At 47.5% G+C, this 19,359-nt stretch overlaps 1 protein-coding gene across 4 annotated transcripts in view; it reads right to left on the bottom strand.

Annotated features, from left to right (window-relative positions):
* Positions 1-2,086: 2,086 nt before the first annotated feature.
* paxx (PAXX non-homologous end joining factor) overlaps positions 2,087-19,359 on the bottom strand; it is a 32,955-nt gene continuing 15,682 nt past the window's right edge. For all 4 annotated transcript variants that reach the window (XM_087998530.1, XM_043719921.2, XM_043719920.2 and 1 more), the window contains 3 exons: positions 16,359-16,427; positions 14,098-14,194; positions 2,087-2,344 (listed from right to left, as the gene is read on the bottom strand). In XM_087998530.1, the coding sequence (XP_087854656.1) occupies positions 2,284-2,344; positions 14,098-14,194; positions 16,359-16,427 (227 nt within the window). In that variant the 3' untranslated portion in view covers positions 2,087-2,283. The remainder of the gene's footprint in view (positions 2,345-14,097; positions 14,195-16,358; positions 16,428-19,359) is intronic.

Here is a 19,359-nt window from a genome sequence, read left to right as displayed (position 1 = left end):
TGCCTCATAAACCTTATTGAGTTCTTTGAAAAGGTGACCAAACAGGTGGATGAGGGTAAAGTGGTTGATGTGGTGTATATGGATTTCAGTAAGGCATTTTATAAGGTTCCACAGAGTAGGCTATTGCACAAAATATGGAGGCATTGGATTGAGGGCGATTTAGCGGTTTGGATCAGAAATTGGTTCGCTGAAAGACGACAGAGGGTGGCAGCTGATGGGAAATATTCATCGTTGAGTTCAGTTACTAGTGGTGTACAGCTAGGATCTGTTTTGGGTCCACTGCTGTTTGTCATTTTTATAAATGACCTGGATGAGGGTGTAGAAGGATGGGTTAGTAAATTTGCAGATGATGCTAAGGTCGGTGGAGTTGTGGATAGTGGTGAAGGATTTTGTAGGTTACAGAAGGACATAGATAAGCTGCAGAGCTGGGCTGAGGTGACAAATAGAGTTTATTGCAGAAAAGTGTGAGGTGCTTCACTTTGGTCGGAGTAACAGGAATGCAGAATACTGGCCAATGGTAAGATTCTTGGTAGTGTAGTTGAGGAGAGAGATCTCGGTGTCCAGGGAAATAGATCCTTGAAGTTGCCACCCAGGTTGATAGGGTTGTTAAAAAGGCATATGGTGTGTTAGCTTTTATCGGTAGAGGGATTGATTTTCGGAAGCATGAGGTCATGGTACAGCTGTACAAAACTCTGGTGTGGCTGCACTTGGAGTATTGCATAGAGTTCTGCTCACCGCATTATGGGAAGGATGTGGACGCTTTGGAAAGTGTTTAGAGGAGATTTACTAAAATGTTGCCTGGTATGGAGGGAAGGTCTTATGAGGAAAGGCTGACGGACTTGAAGCTGTTTTCATTAGAGAGAAGAAGGTTGAGAGGTGACTTAATTGAAACATACAAAATAATCAGAGGGTTAGGTAGGGCGGACAGTGAGAGCCTTTTTCCTCAGATGGCAATGGCTAGCACAAGGGGACATAGTTTTAAATTGAGGGATGATAGATATAAGATAGATGTCAGAGGTAGTTTCTTTAGTCAGAATAGTTAGGGGCATGGAACACACTGCCTGCAATAGTAATAGACTCGCCAACATTGAGGGCATTTAAATGGTCATTGGATAGGCATATGGACAAGAATGAAATAGTGTAGGTTAGATAGGCTTCAGATTGGTTTCACAGGTTGGCACAGCATCGAGGGCTAAAGGGCTGACTGCACTGAAATGTTCTATGTCAATTTTCCCGCTCTCGGATGCTGCCTGACCTACTGTGCTTTTCCAGCACCACTCTAATCTTGATCCTGAGGGACAGCCCACGCTTAAAATACACACTTTCAGCTCTTCAGGATATCCTAAGGTTATGAAAGTAATAGTCATACAGCATGGAAATAGACCCTTCAGTCCAACCAGTCTATGCCAACCATAATCCCAAACTAAACTAGTCCAACCTGCCTGCGATTAGCCAAATCTCTCCAAACATTTCCTATTCACGTACTTACCCAAATGTCCTTTGACGTCATAACTTCCTCAGGAAGTTTATTCCACAAACAAACCACTCGACATGTTAAAAAAAAAAGAATCGTCCCCTCGTGTCTTTTTAAATCTTTCTCCTCTCACCATAAAAATATGCCACCTAGTTTTGAACTCTCCCACCCTAGGGAAAAGACCTTTGCTACTGACATTATGAAATCATGAGAGGCACAGATAAACTTCTATAAGACCACCCCCTCAACCTCTTACACTCCAGTGAAAATAGTGAAAGAAGCAAAAGAGAATACAAACCTTTCTCTCTGTACTGCAGTCGATGAATTGTGGATGTTTTTTTCCATAACGGAAAATGGAAAATCTTGTTTTGTCCATTTTACACAGTCTCTAAACTTAGAGCCCTTTGTTCAGGAAAATCAATGTTTCAGGCAAAAGCCCTTCATCAGGATTCCTGATGAAGGGCTTTTGGCTGAAACGTCGATTCTCCTGCTCCTCGGATGCTGCTTGACCTGCTGGACATAATCTTGACTCTAATCTCCAGCATCTGCAGTATCCACTTCTGCCTTAGAGCTCTTTGTGTAAACCATACCAAATGCAGAATGCACTACACACAATGGAACAACTTTCCTTTTACTTTAAAAAGCCATATAAAATACCTCATTATTGTTGTTTGTTAAACAAACAGAGACAGCATTTCCTTTTAAAAAGTTCATATCTATCATTGCCTAAAAGAAATAAATTATGGTTAAAAACCACACTTCCCCTGTATATATTTCTAGTTAATCCATGTTGAACTTGACCAGATGGTTCACTCATCGCTGTCATTGAGGCTGTTGTCTTCAAAACTCACTCCAATGGGAGCCTTTGTTCTATAAAGAAGAGGGAAGAGATAGGATGTATCAGTCACAAAGGGAATACAATCTTTATTTTGCAGAAAGCACCCACTAAGCAGCAGCAGCAGCTATGCTTTATAAGTACTTCAGGTTCTGCAATCAGGAAAGGTGCTATATAAATGCAAGGGCAGGATTTGTAGGTGAATTCAGAGATGGCTCCATTGTCCTCCTCAGGCATGGTGTGAGAGTGACCTGTCTCCTACTGGTACTGAGCTAATGGATCTAGCTCAAAGCTTTCAGGCCCTGAGACATCAAGGGTTATAGAACCTGACAGGGGCAGGGTTAGATGATCTTCCCTTGTGGCTGGCTTCAGCTTAGCTACAGTCTGCGGTGGCTGGTCAGCTGAAGCCATTATTAAGGTTACAATTTAATACGCTGGAGGGAATCTCTCTCTCTCTCCCCTCAGAGGAGGAAATGCTCTGCATCTGTACAGTGATGATAAGCACTAATATGAGCAAAGCACTGCTGCCTCACTGGTCCAGGGACACGGGTTCGATTCCAGCCTCAGGTGGCAGTCTGTGTGGAGTTTGCATGTCTCTCCCCATGTCTCTGTGGGTTTCCACCGGGTGCTCTGGTTACCTCCCACAGTCCAAAGATGTGTAGGTTAGGTAGATTGGCTATGGGATGGAAATGTGTTGCTGGAAAAGCGCAGCAGGTCAGGCAGCATCTAGGGAACAGGAGAATTGACGTTTCGGGCATTAGCCCTTCTTCAGGATTGGCTATGGGAAATGCAGAGTTACAGGGATAGGGTGGGATGCTCTTTGGAGAGTCAGTTTAAATTGTTGGTCTGAATGGCCTGTTTCCAAACTGTAGAGATTCTATGAAAATAAAAAGTGAGAAATGGAGGGTATGTTGCTGAGACCTGGCCTTGTATATTGCACAACAGACGGCGTCTTATCGCAATGAATAGCCCCATAGTGCACATTGAATAGTCCCTTGTCGAACAGTGGAGTGCCCCATATCGCACATTGAATGGCCCCGTATTCGCACAGTGGACAGTGCCATTATTGCACAGTGGACGGTACCATATTACACAATGGACAGTCCCATATCGCACAGCGGAGGGCCCCATATCACACATTGAATGGCCCAATATTGCACAGTAAATGGCCCAATATCAGGATGAAGTGTTTGTGCCTGAAATGTCGATTTTCCTACTCCTCGGATGCTGCCTGACCTGCTATGTTTTTCCAGCACCACTCTAATCTAGACTGTGCAATATTGGGCCATATACGGTGTGATATGGGGTGATTCACTGTGCGATATGGGGCCATCCATTGTGTGATATGGGGCCATTCACTGTGCAAAATTGGGCCATTCACTGTGTGATACCGGATCCTCTACTGTGCACTATGGGGCCATTCACTGTGTGATATCTGGTTTCCAGCATCTGCAGTCCTCATCTTTACCCCATATCGCACAGTGAATAGCCCCATATCACACAGTGGAGGGCCCCATAGTACACAGCGAACGGTCCCGTATCGCACAGTGGATGGTCCTGTATTGCACAGTGGACAGCCCCATAACGCACAGTGGACGGCTCATATCGCACAGTGAATGGCCCCATATCACACAGTGGACGGCCCCATGTTGCACAGAGAACGGCCCCATATCGCTCAGTGAATGGCCCATATCGCACAGTGAAAGGCACCATATTGCACAGTGGACGGCCCCATATCGCACTGTGAATGTCCCCATATCGTACAGAGAACGCCCCATATCGCACTGTGAATGGCCCCATATCGCACTGTGAATGGCCCCATATCGCACTGTGAATGGCCCCATATCGCACTGTGAATGCCCCCATATCGTACAGAGAATGCCCCATATCACACAGTGAATGGCCCCATATCGCACACTGGACGGCCCCATATCACATTGTGGATGGCCCCAAATCACACAGTGGACGGCCCCATATCGCACAGAGAACGGCCCCATATCGCACAGTGAATGGCCCCATATCTCACAGTGGACGGCCCCATATCACACAGTGAATGGCCCCATATCTCACAGTGGACGGCCCCATATCACACAGTGAATGGCCCCATATCTCACAGTGGACGGCCCCATATTGCACAGTGGACGGCCCCATATCGCACAGTGAATAGCCCCATATCACACAGTGGACGGCCCCATATCACACAGTGAATGGCCCTATATCGCACAGTGGACGGCCCCATATCGCTCAGTGAATGGCCCCATATCGCACAGTGGACGGCCCCATATCGCTCAGTGAATGGCCCCATATCGCACAGTGGACGGCCCCATATCGCACAGTGAATGTCCCCATATTATAGAATATAGAACAATACAGCACAGAACAGGCCCTTCGGCCCACGATGTTGTGCCGAACATTTGTCCTAGCTTAAGCACCCATCCATGTACCTATCCAATTGCTGCTTAAAGGTCACCAAAGAATCTGACTCTACCATTCCCACAGGCAGCACATTCCATGCCCCCACCACTCTCTGGGTAAAGAACCCACCCCTGACATCTCCCCTATACCTTCCACCCTTCACCTTAAATTTATGTCCCCTTGTAACACTCTGTTGCACCCGGGGAAAAAGTTTCTGACTGTCTACTCTATCTATTCCTCTGATCATCTTATAAACCTCTATCAAGTCACCCCTCATCCTTCGCCATTCCAACGAGAAAAGGCCTAGCACTCTCAACCTATCCTCGTACGACCTATTCTCCATTCCAGGCAACATCCTGGTAAATCTTCTCTGCACCCTCTCTAAAGCTTCCACATCTTTCCTAAAGTGAGGCGACCAGAACTACACACAGTACTCCAAATGTGGCCTAACCAAAGTCCTGTACAGTTGCAACATCACTTCACGACTCTTGAATTCAATCCCTCGGCTAATGAATGCTAATACACCATAGGCCTTCTTACAAGCTCTATCCACCTGAGTGGCAACTTTCAAAGATCTATGAACATAGACCCCAAGAGCCCTCTGTTCCTCCACCTCACTAAGAACCCTACCGTTAACCCTGTATTCCACATTCTTATTTGTCTTTCCAAAATGGACAACCTCACACTTGGCAGGGTTGAACTCCATCTACCACTCCTCAGCCTAGCTCTGCATCATATCTAAGTCTCTTTGCAGCTGACAACAGCCCTCCTCACTATCCACAACTCCACCAATCTTCGTATCATCTGCAAATTTACTGACCCACCCTTCGACTCCCTCATCCAAGTCATTAATAATAAAAATTACAAACAGTGGACGGCCCCATATCACACAGTGAATGGCCCCATATCGCACAGAGAACGTACCCATATCACACAGTGAATGGCCCCATATCGCTCAATTAATGGTCCCATATCGCTCAATTAATGGCCCTATATCGCACAGTGAATGGCCCCATATCGCACAGTGGACGGCCCCATATTGCTCAGTGAATGGCCACATATCGCACAGTGGATGGCCCCATATCGCACAGTGGACGGCCCCATATCTCAGTGAATGGCCCCATATCGCTCAATTAATGGACCCATATCGCTCAATTAATGGCCCCATATCGCTCAGTGAATGGCCCCATATCACTCAATTAATGGCCCCATATCGCTCAATTAATGGCCCTATATCGCACAGTGAATGGCCCCATATCGCACAGTGGACGGCCCCATATTGCTCAGTGAATGGCCCTATATCGCACAGTGGATGGCACCATATTGCACAGTGGACGGCCCCATATCGCACAGTGGACGGCCCCATATTGCACAGTGGATGGCCCCATATTGCTCAGTGAATGGCCCTATAATCGCACAGTGGATGGCACTATATCGCACAGTGGACGGCCCCATATCGCACAGTGGACGGCCCCATATCGCACACTGGACGGCCCCATATCGCACAGAGAACGGCCCCATATCGCACAGTGAATGGGCCCATTTCGCTCAATGAATGGCCCCATATCGCACAGTGGATGGCAGCATATCGCACAGTGGACGGCCCCATATCGCACAGTGGACGGCCCCATATTGCTCAGTGAATGGCCCCATATCACTCAATTAATGGCCCCATATCGCTCAATTAATGGCGCTATATCGCACAGTGAATGGCCCCATATCGCACAGTGGACGGCCCCATATTGCTCAGTGAATGGCCCTATATCGCATAGTGGATGGCCCCATATCGCACAGTGGACGGCCCCATATCACTCAGTGAATGGCCCTATATCGCACAGTGGATGGCCCCATATCGCACAGTGAATGGCCCCATATTGCACAGTGAATGGCCCCATATTGCACAGTGAATGGGCCCATATCACGCAGTGGACAGCTCCATATTGCACGGTGAATGGCCCAATATCTCACAGTGGACGGCCCCATACCACACATTGAATGGCCCCATAGCGCACTGTGAATGGCCCCATATCGCACAGTGAATGTCCCCATATTGCACAGTGAATGGCCCCATATTGCACAGTGGACGGCCCCATATTGCTCAGTGATTGGCCCCATATCGCACAGTGGATGGCCCCATATCGCACAGTGGACGGCCCCATATCGCTCAGTGAATGGCCCCATATCGCTCAATTAATGGCCCCATATCGCTCTATTAATGGCCCCATATCGCTCAATTAATGGCACCATATTGCACAGTGAATGGCCCCATATCGCACAGTGGACGGCCCCATATTGCTCAGTGAATGGCCCGATATCGCACAGTGGATGTCACCATATCGCACAGTGGACAGCCCCTTATTGCACAGTGGACGGCCCCATATCGCACAGTGGACGGCCCCATATTGCTCAGTGAATGGCCCCATATCGCACAGTGGACGACCCCATATTGCTCTGTGGATGGCACCATATCGCACAGTGGATGGCCCTATATCGCTCAGTGAATGGCCCCATATCGCACAGTGGACAGCCCCATATTGCTCAGTGAATGGCCCCATATCGCACAGTGAATGGGCCCATTTCGCTCAATGAATGGCCCCATATCGCACAGTGGACGACCCCATATTGCTCTGTGAATGGCCCTATATTGCACAGTGGATGGCACCATATCGCACAGTGGACGGCCCAATATCGCTCAGTGAATGGCCCCATATCGCACAGTGGATGGCCCTATATCGCTCAGTGAATGGCCCCATATCGCACAGTGGACAGCCCCATATTGCTCAGTGAATGGCACCATATCGCACAGTGAATGGGCCCATTTCGCTCAATGAATGGCCCCATATCGCATAGTGGATGGTCCCATATCGCACAGTGGACGGCCCCATATCGCACAGTGGACGGCCCCATATTACTCAGTGAATGGCCCCATATCACTCAATTAATGACCCCATATCGCTCAGTGAATGGTCCCATATCGCACAGTGGATGGCAGCATATCGCACAGTGGACGGCCACATATCGCACAGTGGACGGCCCCATATCGCGCAGTGGACGGCCCCATATTGCTCAGTGAATGGCCCCATATCGCTCAATTAATGGCCCCATATCGCTCAATTAATGGCCCCATATCACACAGTGAATGGCCCCATATCACTCAATTAATGGCCCCATATCGCTCAATTAATGGCCCTATATCGCACAGTGAATGGCCCCATATCGCACAGTGGACGGCCCCATATTACTCAGTGAATGGCCCCATATCACTCAATTAATGACCCCATATCGCTCAATTAATGGCCCCATATCGCTCAGTGAATGGCCCCATATCGCTCAATTAATGGCCCCATATTGCTCAATTAATGGCCCGATATTGCACACTGAATGGCCCCATATCACACAGTGGACGGCCCCATATTGCTCAGTGAATGGCCCTATATCGCACAGTGGATGGCCCCATATTGCTCAGTGAATGGCCCCATATCGCACAGAGAACGTATCCATATCACACAGTGAATGGCCCCATATCGCTCAATTAATGGCCCCATATCACTCAATTAATGGCCCTATATCGCACAGTGGACGGCCCCATATCGAACAGCGGACGGCCCCATATCGCACAGTGGACGGCCCCATATTACTCAGTGAATGGCCCCATATCACTCAATTAATGACCCCATATCGCTCAATTAATGGCCCCATATCGCTCAGTGAATGGCCCCATATCGCTCAATTAATGGCCCCATATTGCTCAAATAATGGCCCGATATTGCACACTGAATGGCCCCATATCGCACAGTGGATGGCCCCATATTGCTCAGTGAATGGCCCTATATCGCAGAGTGGATGGCCCCATATTGCTCAGTGAATGGCCCCATATCGCACAGAGAACGTATCCATATCACACAGTGAATGGCCCCATATCGCTCAATTAATGGCCCCATATCGCTCAATTAATGGCCCTATATCGCACAGTGAATGGCCCCATATCGCACAGTGGACGGCCCCATATTGCTCAGTGAATGGCCCCATATCGCACAGAGAACGTATCCATATCACACAGTGAATGGCCCCATATCGCTCAATTAATGGCCCCATATCGCTCAATTAATGGCCCTATATCGCTCAGTGAATGGCCCCTTATCGCTCAATTAATGGCCCCATATCGCTCAATTAATGGCCCCATATCGCTCAGTGAATGGCCACATATCACTCAATTAATGGCCCGATATCGCTCAATTAATGGCTTTATATCGCACAGTGAATAGCCCCATATCGCACAGTGGACGGCCCCATATTGCTCAGTGAATGGCCCTATATCGCACAGTGGATGGCACCATATCGCACAGTGGATGGTCCCATATCGCACAGTGGACGGCCCCATATCGCACAGTGGACGGCCCCATATCGCACAGTGAATGGCCCCATATCGTACAGTGGATGGCCTATATTGCACAGTGGACGGCCCCATATCGCACAGTGAATGGCCCATATCGCACAGTGAATGGGCCCATTTCGCTCAGTGAATGGTCCCATATCGCACAGTGGATGGCAGCATATCGCACAGTGGACGGCCACATATCGCACAGTGGACGGCCCCATATCGCGCAGTGGACGGCCCCATATTGCTCAGTGAATGGCCCCATATCGCTCAATTAATGGCCCCATATCGCTCAATTAATGGCCCCATATCACACAGTGAATGGCCCCATATCACTCAATTAATGGCCCCATATCGCTCAATTAATGGCCCTATATCGCACAGTGAATGGCCCCATATCGCACAGTGGACGGCCCCATATTGCTCAGTGAATGGCCACATATCGCACAGTGGATGGCCCCATATCGCACAGTGGACGGCCCCATATCTCTCAGTGAATGGCCCCGTATCGCTCAATTAATGGACCCATATCGCTCAATTAATGGCCCCATATCGCTCAGTGAATGGCCCAATATCACTCAATTAATGGCCCCATATCGCTCAATTAATGGCCCTATATCGCACAGTGAATGGCCCCATATCGCACAGTGGACGGCCCCATATTGCTCAGTGAATGGCCCTATATCGCACAGTGGATGGCACCATATCGCACAGTGGACGGCCCCATATCGCACAGTGGATGGCCCATATTGCTCAGTGAATGGCCCTATAATCGCACAGTGGATGGCACCATATCGCACAGTGGACGGCCCCATATCGCACACTGGACGGCCCCATATCACATTGTGGATGGCCCCAAATCACACAGTGGACGGCCCCATATCGCACAGAGAACGGCCCCATATCGCACAGTGAATGGGCCCATTTCGCTCAATGAATGGCCCCATATCGCACAGTGGATGGCAGCATATCGCACAGTGGACGGCCCCATATCGCACAGTGGACGGCCCCATATTGCTCAGGGAATGGCCCCATATCACTCAATTAATGGCCCCATATCGCTCAATTAATGGCGCTATATCGCACAGTGAATGGCCCCATATCGCACAGTGGACGGCCCCATATTGCTCAGTGAATGGCCCTATATCGCACAGTGGATGGCCCCATATCGCACAGTGGACGGCCCCATATCGCACAGTGAATGGCCCTATATCGCACAGTGGATGGCCCCATATCGCACAGTGAATGGCCCCATATTGCACAGTGAATGGGCCCATATCACACAGTGGACAGCCCCATATCTCTCTGTGAATGGCCCCGTATCGCACAGTGAATGGCCCCATATTGCACAGTGGATGGCCCCATATCGCACAGTGGACGGCCCCATATCGCACAGTGGACGGCCCCATATTGCTCAGTGAATGGCCCTATATCGCACAGTGGATGGCACCATATCGCACAGTGGACGGCCCCATATCGCACAGTGGACGGCCCCATATCGCACCCTGGACGGCCCCATATCACATTGTGGATGGCCCCAAATCACACAGTGGACGGCCCCATATCGCACAGAGAACGGCCCCATATCGCACAGTGAATGGCCCCATATTGCTCAGTGAATGGCCCTATATCGCAGAGTGGATGGCCCCATATTGCTCAGTGAATGGCCCCATATCGCTCAATTAATGGCCCCATATCGCTCAATTAATGGCCCTATATCGCACAGTGAATGGCCCCATATCGCACAGAGAACGGCCACATATCGCACAGTGAATGGCCCCATATTGCTCAGTGAATGGCCCTATATCGCAGAGTGGATGGCCCCATATTGCTCAGTGAATGGCCCCATATCGCTCAATTAATGGCCCCATATCGCTCAATTAATGGCCCTATATCGCACAGTGAATGGCCCCATATCGCACAGTGGACGGCCCCATATTGCTCAGTGAATGGCCCCATATCGCAGAGTGGATGGCCCCATATCGCACAGTGGACGGCCCCATATCGCTCAGTGAATGGCCCCATATCGCTCAATTAATGGCCCCATATCGCTCAATTAATGGCCCCATATCGCTCAGTGAATGGCCACATATCACTCAATTAATGGCCCGATATCGCTCAATTAATGGCTTTATATCGCACAGTGAATAGCCCCATATCGCACAGTGGACGGCCCCATATTGCTCAGTGAATGGCCCTATATCGCACAGTGGATGGCACCATATCGCACAGTGGATGGTCCCATATCGCACAGTGGACGGCCCCATATTGCACAGTGAATGGCCCCATATCGTACAGTGGATGGCCTATATTGCACAGTGGACGGCCCCATATCGCACAGTGAATGGCCCATATCGCACAGTGAATGGGCCCATTTCGCTCAGTGAATGGTCCCATATCGCACAGTGGATGGCAGCATATCTCACAGTGGACGGCCCCATATCGCACAGTGGACGGCCCCATATTGCTCAGTGAATGGCCCCATATCACTCAATTAATGGCCCCATATCGCTCAATTAATGGCCCCATATCACACAGTGAATGGCCCCATATCACTCAATTAATGGCCCCATATCGCTCAATTAATGGCCCTATATCGCACAGTGAATGGCCCCATATCGCACAGTGGACGGCCCCATATTGCTCAGTGAATGGCCACATATCGCACAGTGGATGGCCCCATATCGCACAGTGGACGGCCCCATATCTCTCAGTGAATGGCCCCGTATCGCTCAATTAATGGACCCATATCGCTCAGTGAATGGCCCAATATCACTCAATTAATGGCCCCATATCGCTCAATTAATGGCCCTATATCGCACAGTGAATGGCCCCATATCGCACAGTGGACGGCCCCATATTGCTCAGTGAATGGCCCCATATTGCTCAGTGAATGGCACCATATTGCACAGTGGACGGCCCCATATCGCACAGTGGACGGCCCCATATTGCACAGTGGATGGCCCCATATTGCTCAGTGAATGGCCCTATAATCGCACAGTGGACGGCCCCATATCGCACAGTGGACGGCCCCATATCACATTGTGGATGGCCCCATATCGCACAGTGGACGGCCCCATATCGCTCAGTGAATGGCCCCCATATCGCTCAATTAATGGCCCCATATCGCACAGTGGATGGCAGCATATCGCACAGTGGACGGCCCCATATCGCACAGTGGACGGCCCCATATCGCACTGTGGACGGCCCCATATTGCTCAGTGAATGGCCCCATATCACTCAATTAATGGCCCCATATCGCTCAATTAATGGCCCCATATCGCTCAATTAATGGCGCTATATCGCACAGTGAATGGCCCCATATCGCACAGTGGACGGCCCCATATTGCTCAGTGAATGGCCCTATATCGCACAGTGGATGGCCCCATATCGCACAGTGGACGGCCCCATATCGCTCAGTGAATGGCCCTATATCGCACAGTGGATGGCCCCATATCGCACAGTGAATGGGCCCATATCACACAGTGGACAGCTCCATATTGCACGGTGAATGGCCCAATATCTCACAGTGGACGGCCCATACCACACAGTGAATGGCCCCATAGCGCACAGTGGATGGCCCCATATCGCACTATGAATGGCCCCATATCGCACAGTGAATGTCCCCATATGGCACAGTGAATGGCCCCATATTGCACAGTGGACGGCCCCATATTGCTCAGTGATTGGCCCCATATCGCACAGTGGATGGCCCCATATCGCACAGTGGACGGCCCCATATCGCTCAGTGAATGGCCCCATATCGCTCAATTAATGGCCCCATATCGCTCAATTAATGGCCCCATATCGCTCAGTGAATGGCCCCATATCGCTCAATTAATGGCCCCATATTGCTCAATATCGCACAGTGAATGGCCCCATATCGCACAGTGGACGGCCCCATATTGCTCAGTGAATGGCCCTATATCGCACAGTGGACGGCCCCATATCGCTCAGTGAATGGCCCCATATCGCACAGTGGACGGCCCCATATCGCTCAGTGAATGGCCCTATATCGCACAGTGGATGGCCCCATATCGCACAGTGAATGGCCCATATCGCACAGTGAATGGCCCCATATTGCACAGTGAATGGGCCCATATCACACAGTGGACAGCTCCATATTGCACGGTGAATGGCCCAATATCTCACAGTGGACGGCCCCATACCGCACTGTGGATGGCCCCATATCGCACAGTGAATGGGCCCATTTCGCTCAATGAATGGCCCCATATCGCACAGTGGACGGCCCCATATCGCACAGTGGACGGCCCCATATTGCTCAGTGAATGGCCCCATATCACTCAATTAATGGCCCCATATCGCTAAATTAATGGCCCCATATCGCTCAATTAATGGCCCCATATTGCTCAATTAATGGCCCTATATTGCACAGTGAATGGCCCCATATCGCACAGTGGACGGCCCCATATTGCTCAGTGAATGGCCCTACATCGCACAGTGGATCGCCCCATATCGCTCAGTGAATGGCCCCATATCGCACAGTGGACGGCCCCATATCGCTCAGTGAATGGCCCCATATCGCTCAGTGAATGGCCCCATATCATAGTGAATAGCCCAATATCGCACAGTAGAGGGTTTGATATCACACTGTGAATGGCCCCATATCGCTCAGTGAATGGCCCCATATCGCACAGTGAATGGCACATATCGCACAGTGAATGGCTCCATATCGCACAGTGAATGGCCCAATATCTCACAGTGGACGGCCCTATATCACACAGTGGATGGCCCCATATTGCACAGAGAACAGCCCCATATCACACAGTGAACACCCCATATCACATAATGGACGGCCCAATAGCACACAGTGAATAGCCCCATATCACACAGTGGACAGCCTCATATCCCACAATGGACGGTCCCATATCATACAGTGGGAGGTCCCATATCGCACAGTGGATGGCCCCACATCTGATATCACACTGCACCCACAAAGCTGGTGGAACATTAATCATCAGAAGATGACACTACCTCTTGCTGCCTGGATTTATCAGGGACTCTCCTGCAAGCCTCTTCTTGGAGACTGGTGAAGATTCAGGTCCGTGCCCCTTCCTCTTGGAATCATACTCTATAAGCAAAGAGCAATAGATTTCAATCATGGAATGTTTGAATGATTAAGCTCCGGAGGCAATTCAGCAATGACTTTGTGTTTTGCCAGTGCTGGAATTACTGAAGTGCCTCACTGTTCTTCTCTTGGAGCTCTTGAATTTCCTTCCTTTCCACTTTTCATGAATTCTCTTTTGAGAGCTCTTGTTGGATCTGCTTCCACTGTGCTTCTGTGCCTTGCAGGTCATCATCCCAAGTCATTGGATTTTTAAAAAATTCCCCTTGTTACCTCAGGTTCTTTCGTACATTATCTTAAATCAGTGTCCTCTAGTTAAAGCTGCCTGCCACTGCAAACAAGTTGCCCAAGTTGGTTTAATCAAAATAATTCATGATTTTGAAGACCTCCATCAAATCTTCTCTCAAATTCTGCTTAGGCGAGCAGCCCCAGCCTCTGTAATTTTCTCATGTATGTAAAAGTTGTTATCCCTGTTTCCATTCGAGTGGCTCAGTGGTTGGCACTGCTGCCTCACAGTGCCAGGGACCCGGGTTCGATTCCATCCTTGGGTGACTGTCTGTGTGGAGTTTGCATGTTTTCCCTGTGTCTGCGTGGGCTTCCTCCGGGTGCTCCAGTTTCCTCCCACAGTCCAAAGATGTACAGGTTATGTGGATTGGTCATGGGAAATTGCCCACATTGTCCAGGGATGTGCAGGCTAGGCGGATTAGCCATGAGAAATGTGGGGTCATGGGGGTTAGGGCAGAGGCTTATGTCTGAGTGGGATGCTGTTCAGAGTGTCAGTTTGGACTCAGTGGGCTGAATGGCCTGTTTCCACTCTGTAGAGATTCTATATTTCCTCAGCTCCCTCTCCAAGGCCTTCATCTACCGATTAAACCATAATGTTTGTGCCCAGAACAAATTGCAATATTCTAGCTGAAACCTCAGTAATGTTTTAGAACGCTTATATTTGGTTTCCCTGCTTTTCGTACTCTTGCTTATGACTCCAAAGATCCAATAAGTCTTTCTAGTAGACCACTCAATCTGTGTTCTTACCCTTAAAAACACAGGTTCCAGGTTTCCTTCCCTGCTCCTTGAAAACCACACTATTTCATTTTAATTCAATATCTCCCATGATTCATCCTAGAACAATGTATCCCCCCATACTTCTCTGCCTTAAACTTCATGCCCCTTGGGCAGGGTTTTCACTGCTCAGACAAGGGGAAGCTCAAGTTGGCACATTGTCTGACTTCGCGGATCTGCTTTGGTACAAAGGTCTGGGATGGGGTCTGGACTGAATTTCTGGAATTGACTCTCTGGCCACAGAGACAGCCAAGAGCCACACCATTCTAGTTAAATGGCATACCTTAGTTTCCTCAAAAATCTACTCAGTTGACTTGTGTTCTAGGCCCTTGAAGTTGTCATACCCTCTCCTGCTCTCTGCAACCCAGCTCACACAGCCCACCAACCTGCCTCTCAGAGCCTCCATGCTAACCCATGGCACCTCCATATCCATGCTGCTGCCATACCCTCTGCACATAACCAATAACTCTACAGTAAATCGGGCATAATGGAACTGCTGTAAAAAGTACCTATTCATGACTATCTTTAAAACAGTGATGTTGCTACAACTTTATAAAGTCTCAATCATCCAGCAGAAGTATTACTAATTGAGATGAAGTGCTTGACACCTCTATATCTTGTGCAAGTAAATAATGAACTACTGCCAAAAGTGATCACAGAAAAAAAATTGTTATCGTACCATCATAAAACTGTCAATCAGGCCCGATTTTCTCAATCTACCCAGCAATATTAATAGAGGTAATCTTTTTATGCGAATCTGTACTTTCAGTCAAATGGAACAATATCATTTCCTTCAAAATCCTGGAAGCGCCTTCCTAACACTACTATGGGAGAACCTATACCACGTAGACTTACAGGGGTTTTGAGAAAGAAGATAACTAGCACTATAAAGGCAGTTAGAGATGAGCAACAAATGACCTAGCTAGCTTATATCCTGTGAAAGAAGTTGTAAAAATGTTCCGTTTTGATGATCTCTTTGTCAGATTCCCTTTCCACTGCACTGAAATACTGAATGCTCTGATTGTGCAGAGATGGGTCCTGAGGGAAAGTGCAGGAGCCACAAAAAAACTTTTAACACCTGTAAAGATCAAAGCTTCATGACTGGTCTTACCTGCTAGAAACATCCTCTGTGTCCTCTCCATTGTCTTATCAAGTTTTAAAATGTTACTTTCCTCCGAGGCTGTGGGGAGAAAGATGAGTTATATTCTTACACATGTATCAGGGCATTATTCGTCAGGGAGACGACTCACCCAATAATCATTAATATCATTGTCTCACCGTTCTGATTTGCTCAAACCAGCCAAATGTCTTTTAAATGTTAAAACTGTACCTGCATCCACTATGTCCTCTGGCGGTTCATTCCACTTACATGTTGCCCCTCATGTCCTTTTTTAATCTTTTTCCTCTCAACTTAAAAATATGCCCTCTAGTTTTGAACTCTCCCACCTTAGAGAAAATATGCCTATCTATGCCCCTCATGGTTTGATAAACCTCTGGAAGGTCACCCCGCAACTTCCTATGCTCCAGTGAGACAGGTCCCAGCCTATCCAGCCTCTCCTTATAACTTAAACCCTCCATTCCCAGCAATATCCTCTTAAATCTTTTCTGAAACCTCTCCAATTTAATAATACGTTTCCTATAACAGGGCAACCAGAACAGGACACAGTGCTCCAGAAGAGGCCTCACTAACGTCCTGTACAACCTCAACCTGATGTCCAGCCCCTGTACACAAAGGTCTGAGCAATGAAGGCAAGTGTGCTAAATGCCTTATCAACCACCCTGTCTACCTGTGATGTAAATTTCAGAGAATTATGTACCTGAACCCCTAGGTCTCTCTGTATTGCACTATCCAGGATCCAACCATTAATTGTATATGTCATGCATTTGTTTGCTTTACCAAAATGCAATACCTCGCATTTATCAAAATTAAACTCCATTTGCCACTTCTCAGTCCACTGACCCAATTGATCAACATCTCTTTGTAATCTTAGATAACCTTCCTTGCTGTCCACTCTAACACCAATTTTGGTGTCAACTGCAAACTTACCAACACCTCCTAAATTCTTGTCCAAATTATAATGACAAATAACAGTGGGCCCAGTACCGATCCCTGGTCGCAGGCTTCCAATCTGAAAAACAACCCTCCACCACTACCCTCTGCCTCCAATATCAAGTCAATTTTGTATCCATTGGCAAACTCACTCTGAATCCCCTATGATGTAACTTCACTCAATGTCCACCATGTGGAACCTTATCAAAGGCTTTACTAAAGTCCATGTAAACAACATCTACCGCTCTAAGTGAGTCCTAAATGATTATCCCATTAGTCTGAGGTTATGATGCCAAACTTCAGATTCCCTCACTTGCCGAAATGCCCTTGTATGTTTCTATCAAATCACCTTTCAGCCTTCTTGCCAAAAACAGCTCCTCTTTCACAAAACCATGTCAATTCTATCTGATTACGCTATGAGGTTCTAACTACTTGGTTAAAACTTTCATCAGCTGTAGATTTTTGCAATTTTCTGATGACCAATAACGCAAACAGAAGTTGCTGGAAGAGCTCAGCAGGTCTGGCAGCATCTGTGGAGAGAAATCAAATTTAATGTTTCAGGTCCGCTGACCCTGAACGTTAACTCTGATTTTTCTTCACAGACCTGCTGAGCTTTTCTGTTTTTGTTTCTGATTTACAGCTTCTGCAGTTCTTTCGGTTTTTGTTCTGATGACCAACGTAGATCTCCTGCTTTTAATCTCCCCTCCTTAATGAGCAGTGATCCGTTTGCTAACTTCCAACTGCTCTAAGATCGAGGGAGCTTTAGAAAATCGTATCCAGTATAACCCAATCTCTGCGGCTACTTCTTTTAGAATGCTCAGATGTAAGCTCCTAGGGATTGATTACATTTTAGTCCCTTCAATTGCTCCAGCACATTTTCCCTGTGAATTAAGTTCTGCACTTTAATTTGCTCCTTGGATACCCTCTATTTCTAGCATCTAACTTGTATCATCGATAATGGAGACAGACGCAAACTATTTGTTTAACATCTCTACCATTTCTTCAACTCCACGGTAATTTTTCATGTCTCTGCTTCAAAGAAATCAATGTTTACTTTAGCACTCTCTTCCTTTCTGCTCACTTGTAAAAGCTTGTACAATTCATTTTTATATCATTGGGTAATTGATTCTTGTTTTCAATATTTCCCTTATTAGCCAACTCTTCAGTTGCTCTTCTTTATTGCCTTCTAGATCTCTCTAATTGTTGAGTTTACTGCTATTTGAATCTAATATCTTTAATTTCTCTCGTATGTCACAGATGGAGTCTCCTCACTGAACTTTTTTTAATAGAATGTATTTTTGTTGAATGTTTTGAATCATTTAATTAAGTGTTTCCCACTGTTTATTACCATACCATTTATTCAATCATTTTAGCCTTTGCTTCCTTCATACTCATGTAATTAGCCTTGCTTTTTTTAAGTTTCGTATTTTTACTTTGTGCAATTCAATTCTGAGCTAAAATCAAACAAAAAAACTATTGTTGTTATGTTATCGTTTACTATCAGGAATACTTTTCTTCCTTTTCCATTCAGTCTATCTTGAGGAAATGCTGCAAACCCTGGAATACTCAGTTCCCAGCCTTGGTCTCCTTGTAACCATGTATCCAAAGGGAATGTGCTGCACCGTTGAAGCTAATGTCTTTGGGATGAGACTTCAAATGGAGTTACCCCCTCCCAGGTTGACATAAACAATGTCAGAAAAAAACTATTTTCAAGAAAAGCAGAGTAGTTCGCTCAGTGTCCTACACATTGTTTATCCAATAACCAGAAACTTAAACAGATTATCTAGTTGGTCATTATTGTTCTGTAGCTGGTCATCCACTTATTGATGTGGGAGTCAGTCTGTCTTCTAACACTGCTTATTTGTATTTCATAGTTCAAGTCAAAGACCAGTCTGTTTTCTCCCTTTCTGAACCAACTCTCCTTACTATGGAAAATCAGCCCTTAAATGTACAGAAATATAAAGGAAAACTGTAAGTTGCAACATTGCCAATTATCTTGTACGCTGGTCTCTTTGTCTAATTCATTAATACACATGTTGCAAATTGCTGAGGCTCTAGTACT

Source organism: Chiloscyllium plagiosum, unplaced genomic scaffold (assembly GCF_037043375.1).
Source record: "Chiloscyllium plagiosum isolate Xiang-an unplaced genomic scaffold, Cpla_swu_hap1 HiC_scaffold_21, whole genome shotgun sequence".
Taxonomy (NCBI): domain Eukaryota; kingdom Metazoa; phylum Chordata; class Chondrichthyes; order Orectolobiformes; family Hemiscylliidae; genus Chiloscyllium; species Chiloscyllium plagiosum.
Note: the sequence above shows the minus strand (reverse complement) of the source record. Positions and strands in the feature narration are given on the sequence as shown.